Genomic DNA, 8,602 nt, shown 5'->3' with positions numbered 1-8,602 from the left:
TCTAACTGTTATTTTACAAGTAAAAATCCTACCTACAGAGTCAACCTCTGATAATCTTTTAATTTTTATTTTGCAGGAAAGCAATTTCTTTATACTTTGAATTAAAATCATTCATATACCTATTTTATTTCCTCATTAGACCTTAATTTATTTGAGATAAAGAATAAATTTAAGAAAATCATCAGAAGCCTTAATTTCCCCATTTGCAAAATGAGTGGCTATAATTCTTCCAGGGCCCTTCCATCTGTAGAAGTTGCTGATTTGATGTGAGTCAGCCTAAAATGATAGGATGTCACAATTCTAGAAAAGTTGAGAATACCTTATCTCGTTTCCATATTAGTTTGCTGGCAGATATGCTGCCTACATCTTTTTATTACTGTCAAGTAAAATAACTGCTCTGGAATAGAGGGCGAGAATAACACAAAGAAAGTAAAACAAAGAAATTTCACAACAGCCATCATCAGGAACTCAGGGGCAATTTGACTTACAGCAGCTTGAAATTTTAAAAGAAAAACAGAAAATGCAGTCTGGTTTTTCATTTGCTTTCTGTTTCTTCTTTAAACAAGCATACTCTTATCCCCCCAAAGATCTTCCCCTAAAGAGAAAACACATTGCACAGCTTGACCTCTAATTTAAATCATAATTAAGCTTCCAGTTAATCCCCCGGTGTTCCGTTAAATCCCCTTATCCTCTTAAACAGCATGACCCCAGTTTTATTTTCCCTAGACATAAAATGCTGAATTATAGCTTATTTATGAGTTTCATGAATAAGACTAATTTGATTGCTGTTTGCAGAGAAATTCTCACCAGGTTATTACACTTCTAGATCCCATTAACTAATAAAAAATATACAAAATAAAAATTATTCTAAATTAGTCTTCCAAGCAGAATCGCTGGCAACATTTCTTTCTATAAAAAGAAGATGCCACCAACCAGCCCAATTAGGAAACTTTCCTCCTGTTGTCCCTGCTCAGCACTACTACCTATGCTAAATCCAATCTATTTTTTATTTTACGGGTCAAAAGAGCAGGACTGGGGAAAGTATATGGCGCTGAGAGCTCCGTGAGACCAAAAGCTGTAATGTTCATTCCATGATAGATTCCTCAGCCTTCTGCATGTCACAGTGGTCGCTGGTGGTATTACACAAAAAGAACACTGCAAGCCGGAAAAAATTTTCAGTGTTAGATCAATGAAATAATCACCACCATTAACTTGCTGAATCTTATAATATTGACTAGTTTGTGGATTATGTCTTATAATTCAATATTTTCCAAGTCTTTCTTACTTTTTAAATTTATTCTTTCCCTTTACCTTGATCAGAAAGCAGCAAATGAATCTCCTAAATTTATTCATATTCAACCAATATTTCTACTATGTGCTATGTCACAAAGATATGTCACAATAGGAATAGAGGTCAGAAGAAAAGTCTGGATAAAGGGTTAGGGGATTACAGAAGAGGTTGCAAGAGGTCACCCAGAAACGGATAAGATTTGGGGTTTGAAGTATAAGTAGAAATACACATGGGGGTAGATATGGAGAAGGGATAAGCATTTCAAGTTCAGCATGGGCTAAGATACAAAGAAGAGAACATCAATATTTCAGGAATGACAGAAAGTTCTTTAAGATGGCACATAAAATTCTCCATAATCTGGCTTCTGTGCATCTCCTACACTAAATCTTGCTACTTCTTGCCTCATACATTATGTTTATCTTCTATGCCCTTGCCTGTGCAATCTATTCTGTTTATAATGCCTTTCACTCTTCCTCTGGTTAATGTTTTTATACATGTCATCTCTATTCAACTATGGACTCCTTGAGGACAGGCCCACATCTTATTCATCTTTGTATCCCAGAACATAGTACAATTCTCAGAATAAGGTAGGCATTCTATAAATGCCTATTGAATTCATACATTCATTCATCTATCCATTTAAAAAGTTATCGAACACTTTTTTTTTTGTCATTGGTTGGTGCTTGGTTTACAGTAGTGAACAACAAATGACATGGTAATCTAAGGAAGAAGCTGCAGGAGATGAGTCTAGGAAAGCAGGTTGAGAATAAATTATGAAAGGCCAGGCATGTCACCTTAAAGAGGTTAGAATTAATTCTGTAGGCAATTTTCACCAAGTTTATACAGAGTAAAGATATATCATATTTCTGATATAGAAACATATATATTTTGTAGGACATTAGAGATGGCAGAGACTGGCAGCTAATAAGTATTGTTGAAGTAGAAATTTAAGTAGGAATTTGAATAATGTAACAGAGAGGAAACGTTGATTACAGAGGGGCAGATCTTGTGGGAAAAAATCTAAGAGTGAAATCTAGTAAGAATTGAGTTGGTAGTAAAAGGAAACCAATGGAGGAAGGTCAAGCAGATGTGTGTGGATTTGAAATAAAAAGTAATAAGGGACCACTGTGAGAGGGAGAACAATGAAATGAGAATGATATTTGAGAAAGGGAAATGAATAATCCTCCCGTAAAGGAAGGGGTGTGGCAAAGCAGAAGAGCAATGAGATGAGTAGCATTGGCTATTAACCAGTGTGGAAGTGATAAAAGCCAAGGAGAACTGGAAAAACTGAACAAATGTGAAATAAGTACATAGACACTGGATTTTATGAGTAGTGCATGAAAATATTTTCTTAAGAGCTAGTACCAGACATCCTTCTGTTTTTCAGGAAAAGCTAATTGGAATGTGGAATGCAAGAATCTGAAAGGAAGGTTCAGCAGCAGCAAAACAAAGATCACTGATGTGCTTCATAAAAGGTAAATGGGAAGACCTCCGCTAACCTGGTTGACTAAAATTCCCTTTATAAACTCATAGAAATACTGGGTAAAATATAACTATTGTCATGTAAACCATATATCAAGCACAGTAACAAAAAACAAAAAACAGAAAATTCTAAGTGCCAGAGACAAATTGAAAATTTGAAGGGCAGGCACTGACAGGCAGCCCTCCAACATTTATTTTATACTTGGCTATAGGGCTCAGAAGCCAGTGGCTGGGCTCTAATGCACAAGCACTGGCCCTTGAGCTTCACTGAGTCAGAGGAGCTGGAACTAGGCCCTTAGGTAAAACTCAGAGCCTTAAAGATCTGCCAGTCATTGGGATTGGAAAAACTCCACCTACTAGCCTGGGGAAGAGGCAAGGAAATTTGTTCTTTGCCTGGAGCTTTGGATAAGGGGATAAAACAAAACATTACTTCTGAGCAATCAAAACCCCAGACCTGCAACAGATATAAATTTACAGTATCTGTATAATTCAGGAACCACAAACGGAGAAACAATCATTTACAGATGTTCCCAGATCTTTAAGAGCCAAAGAACCCTGGCAGAAACAAGTGTGTAACTGCTCTGAAAGGACACTTTCACAACTCAGGGCATAAGAGACTCCCATAAACAAAACAACCCCATCCCAGAACAGCACCACAGGAGGAAATAAATCACTATGAGTAAGAGTCACCCACTGCTGTAAACAGTAGAGTTAGGAACTCAAAAGCTGGAAATAGTAGAAGTACCTGAAAGAGAAGATAAAGATATCTAACTTGACTAAGGAGGCAAAATAATAGAAATCATAATGAAAGTACAGGCAGATTTCACAAGGCACCAAACAGAACATGGAGTATTGAAAAGAATATTGTCATTGAAATGAAAATGAATGTGTCTAAGCAGATCCCACAAGTGAGTGAATATAATCACCTCCTTTTCTATTCCTCATTTTAAATTATGCTCAGCTGTATTTCTTTCCAAGTTTGTCAGACAGGTTATACTTGGTGTATTCAAAATGTGCTGCTACTCAATACAATTTTGCAGCATGAACTTCAGTTCACCCCCTGGAACCAAAAATTAATCTCTCAACAAAATGAATCAACCTTTCCTTATTTCTGCAATGAAGGTAAAGTTCTTTCAGTTTTTTCCTTCTGTCCTAAATTCCAGGGAAAGAGGATTCACCCAGGTCCACAGAAGAACTACTGTAGGACTCCAAAATTAGAAAAGTGCACCCAGGGAAAGATGGTCCCTCCCAGTGCCCTGGAAGAGTATAAGACCAGATCTTTTTCCTAGGTCTTGTTTTATGGCTTTTATCAGTGTCCTTGCTGGTGCTGCTGCCTTCTACGTAAGGACGAAGACTACACTAGCCAGCCAGTGTTAAAGCTTTCAAAAGCCTTTGATACACGGTGATGAAACAAGAACAGTGCTCTATTTATACTGTATCCACCCTACAGTCTATCTTTACTTCCAGCCCTAACCTCTCCACATTAGAGTGGTTTTAGCGGCTTTGTGCCTTGGTGTTCGCCACTTCTCTGTGGTGATCTCAGGGGCCAGTTCTAAGTCAGCCATTAGTGATTTCCTCAAGTCCATCTGTGCTAACGGAAATTCCTTCGTGCTTCTGACGTGTTCTAAGGCTAAAATTGCTCTAGATCTCTCCTTTTATAAGGAATTTTCATTTTAATAATTACTTTTAGTAGTAGTTAGATGTGTTTATTTTTATAACTACCCAGAAGTTCTTAACCAGCAAGTGTATTTGCATATATTTTTTATCCATTTGACTTAAATAATATCAGCTAGTTATTAACTTATTAAAACAGTGCAAAGGCTAATAATGTCTGTCTTAACACTTACATTTTCACCCCAAAGAACTGTTTATCTCACAACTTGGTAAAATCCACATTAGGGTTTGTTGGCAAATTAAAATTCTTTATTCACAGTGATGAAGAGGACAGAGTTGAAAAGAAATGTATATTAAGACTGAATAGAATCAATACAAGTGAAGAGCTGTGGCGTGTAGATGAAGGAATCACAGCACACAAAGATAACTGCTTGACTAAATGACGTTAGGCCTGTAATGATTGACTTCTGTAAGTGGGTGGGATGAGAGTAAACAAATGAATTCTTTCTTATACAAACAAAAAACTTCATAAAACTTTTTATTCTCTTAAGTAGAGAAAGAACTTCAAAACACTGGCTCATTCTTGGTAATTCTTGGTAGTTCGACTGGTGTTGAATATTGCAAAGCCAACCCGGGGCGAAGAAAACAACTTTAAATATACAACCTAAAACAGCATACTGGCCGCACCATCTTTTTATACATCACCTAGGGATAGATAGCACCACAGTGCACTATGAAGCCAAGCCCCTCCTAACTCATTAGTATCAATATCCTTAACTGTGAGTAAACTGGCCTTTTTTTTTTTTTTTAAAGAAAAGTACACACTGATAACAGGATCTGTTATTACTAGTACTGGAGTCTATACACGAAGAGAAGTAAATATACTATTTAAGAGTACGTGCTCTGGAGCAAGACTGCGTGGGAACAAATCTCCGCTGCTCCGCTTACTACTTGGAGTAAGTTGTTTAACCTGTGACTCCGTTTGCTCATTTGTAAAATGAGAGCAATATCACGGATTTCATAGGGTTGCTAAGAGGATTTTAAAAAGCCCTTGGAATGCAGCCTGGCACACGAAACGCAATAAATATCAGCTGTTACAAGGTGTTCCCCCTAAAATTCTCTGAAATGTTAGTTCTGCCATTGCTTATCATTCTACAGCTTTTCAGTGAAAGGAGGGAAACTCCTATTCGTCCAGCACCTACTATCGGCCCCACTCAATTTCTCCCCTGGGCGCTGCACAGCTCTGGCTGCGAGCCTATCGTCCCTTCCGGACGCTAAACCCGAGATGAAAAGGCCCGCCAGGCTTAGTAGCCGGCGAGGGGTGGAGCCAGACCGCGACCTACAGTCCTCACAAGTTCGGTCGGCGCTGCCCCAGTCCCAACAAGGGGCAGCTTCCATTTTTGACGAATCTGCACCAGCATGGGGAGGTTCCGGAGCTTCTGAAGCAGAGCGAGGAGACCGGTAGGAAACCACCCTGCCTCCGTTGCTCACAGACCACAACAGCCAGCACCTGCGAGTACCCCCCCCCACCCCCCAAGGCCCGCGGGAAGGCGGGGTTTCCCGAACGCGGCGGCAGCAAAACCGGGCCTGAGGCGGGGCGGGGCCGGCGAGCGCGAGGCCCCGAGGCGGAGGTGCGGGACTGTCCGAGATGTGCCGGACGCCGAGCTCAACGTATGCCACCAGCTCCTTTAGTCCTCAGGCCCGAGCCGTCGCTTTCCCGGAGCCGCCACCGTCGCGACCTTCTTTTCTATCTCCCTGTCATTTTGGTTGTTTGATGGAAGAGAAAAATGGAAGTCAGGCATCTCTGAGGCACCAGCCAATGAAATAGACAGAGGGGGTGGGGTCCTTTGCTCGCGCCTAAATTCAAAGGCATAAATAGTTCCTCTCCGCTGCAGAGCGAGGGGTGAGTGTTGTATCCGCTATGGTGGAATTCGCTTCGTAGCGCCCGACGCCGGGCAAGGCTGGCCCACTCTCCGCCCTAGTGACTAGGAAGAGCTTTGGGGGCGCCGCAAGCCCAGGAGACTTGACGCAGCGGTGAGGCAGGTGCGTGCGCGCGGCCGGTTGGGCCTAGCCTGGCATTCCTGGCTGGAGATGGGCGTCGGGGGCTGGGGAGCCGAGGAGCAAGGGACCTCAGACTAAAGTTAGTTCTAAGGGGTTCCTGGCAGAATGGCTAGTTCCTGCCATTGAAGTAGGGCGAGGAAGTGTTGACAGAAAGGCCTGGTGAGGCGAGGAAAGAGCCTGAGTGAAAGCAAAAAGCTTCATCTCTTTATGTGGGATTTATCTATTTAATAAATATTTACGAACCACCCCCCCGCCCCCATCCCGCGCCCTCGAGTCAGGGACTATTCCGGCATACAGCGGTGGACGTAGGCGAAGATGCTACGGAGAGTACATTGTGATAGGTTGGATAGGTTGGATAGTAAATAAGTACTGTTTAGTGTCAGCTTTAAGTGCAATGAAGGAAAAAGGAAGCAGAGCGAGGGGGTGGGTAGAGGTGCTCTTTTATATAGGGAAGTCGGGAAGGACCCCAGTTAGGTGACGTTTGAGCAAAGACGTGAGTGTTGGAAAGGAGAGTGAGCCATGCCAGTATCCGGGAGAAGGGCATTATGGGCAAAGGGGATGCGGTGTGAAATAAGCAGCCTACGTTAGCTAGAGTATGATAACGGTGGAAGATAAGCCTGGAGAAGTAAGTGGTTGGCTTCCAGGTTGAATTAATGGTTTAATTAAGTTCTAACTAAGGACTAACGCCTGTATATTTTTAAGTTAAAGAAAGATACCTTTGCATCAGAGGAAGTAGCTTGGCAAGTGGCTGTTTTATTTCTATAGAGCTGTCATTCTTATGTTTCAGTCTTTTACATTTATTATAATTCCAGTTTTACATTCCACTTATGTGTTGTTATTTGTTTTGTACAGAACTGCTTTGTGGCTTGCTTGATTTCTAGCAGAGATTTGCCTGTCCGAGTCAGTAGTGAAAATGCACATTAAGTCAATCATTCTTGAGGGATTCAAGTCCTATGCTCAGAGGACTGAAGTCAATGGTTTTGACCCCCTCTTCAATGCTATCACTGGTTTAAATGGTAGTGGGAAATCCAACATATTGGACTCCATCTGCTTTTTGCTGGGCATCTCCAACCTGTCTCAGGTAAAGTGTAAACTTTCTCATTTATGTGAATTTAAGTTTGAGGAGCCTCGAGGGAATCCTCATTGCACTTGGAGACTATTGCCAGTATCCTCTTCATTTGCATTTTTACGTGAAATATCTTATAACTCACCGCAGTCCTTTAAAGGTCGGTATTATTACTCCATATTTTAGGTGAGAAAATAAAAACTTAGAGGAGTTGCCTAAGGTTCATCTTCTTAAGATGTTTGGAGCAACACTGAAACTCAGGCATTCTCATCCCAGAGTTGTACCCTCACCCCATCCCTGCCCCCCCCCCCCATTATAATGCCTTTTCAGGACCTTCTAATGGGATTGGATGAATAGTGAAATTCTTAGACACTGTCTTTCCTTAAATCTTTCAAATGAGCTTTTGTTAAGAAATGAATAGAAAACAGATCTGTTCAGGGTTGAAAAACTCCTATGGAGAAAGGTGCCCATTTCAGGTTGTTACCCATTTTCTTTGCTCTTCTTGCTTATGAATGCCACTTCTTATCCTTGGCTGCTTAATGGATACTACATGGGTGATTTTCCAACAGCAAGAAGAACATTTTTAGTGCTATTTTATGTAGTATGGGGTTTTGTAACTGAAACTTTTCCTTTATTTTAGGTTCGGGCTTCTAATTTACAAGATTTAGTTTACAAAAATGGGCAGGCTGGTATTACCAAAGCCTCCGTGTCAATCACCTTTGATAATTCTGACAAAAAGCAGAGTCCTTTAGGATTTGAGGTTCATGATGAAATTACAGTAACAAGGCAGGTGAGTGGCTACTAAATATTTGGTTACCTAGAAACTTGCAGGTCTGATGTGCATTTTGGCAATGTGACTACTGGAGAGAGAAAGTTTATGAGCAAAATTGATGGATCAAATACTGACTAGATTCCTTAAGAATATCTTCCTTATGTTACATTTTGATCATGCAAATTCCGCCATGTGCCAAGAGGATTGAAAGAGATCTGAAATCCATCAGTCCAAGCACTCATGCTTAAATCTTGAACCACACTTGAGTCTTCTCTCACTGTGCTGGAACACCTGTAGCTCTTGGGATCTTTCTATG

General features: G+C 40.9%; 1 protein-coding gene across 2 annotated transcripts in view; it reads left to right on the top strand.

Moving 5' to 3' along the window:
• The first annotated feature begins 6,118 nt into the window (after nt 1-6,118).
• SMC2 (structural maintenance of chromosomes 2) overlaps nt 6,119-8,602 on the top strand; it is a 48,931-nt gene continuing 46,447 nt past the window's right edge. For both annotated transcript variants that reach the window (XM_068553099.1, XM_068553098.1), the window contains exons 1-3: nt 6,119-6,430; nt 7,301-7,529; nt 8,155-8,304. In XM_068553099.1, coding sequence (XP_068409200.1) covers nt 7,362-7,529; nt 8,155-8,304 — 318 coding nt within the window. In that variant the 5' untranslated portion in view covers nt 6,119-6,430; nt 7,301-7,361. The remainder of the gene's footprint in view (nt 6,431-7,300; nt 7,530-8,154; nt 8,305-8,602) is intronic.

This window comes from Eschrichtius robustus, chromosome 10, assembly GCF_028021215.1.
Source record: "Eschrichtius robustus isolate mEscRob2 chromosome 10, mEscRob2.pri, whole genome shotgun sequence".
Classification (NCBI taxonomy): Eukaryota; Metazoa; Chordata; class Mammalia; order Artiodactyla; family Eschrichtiidae; genus Eschrichtius; species Eschrichtius robustus.
This window is presented reverse-complemented; position numbering and strand designations above follow the sequence as displayed.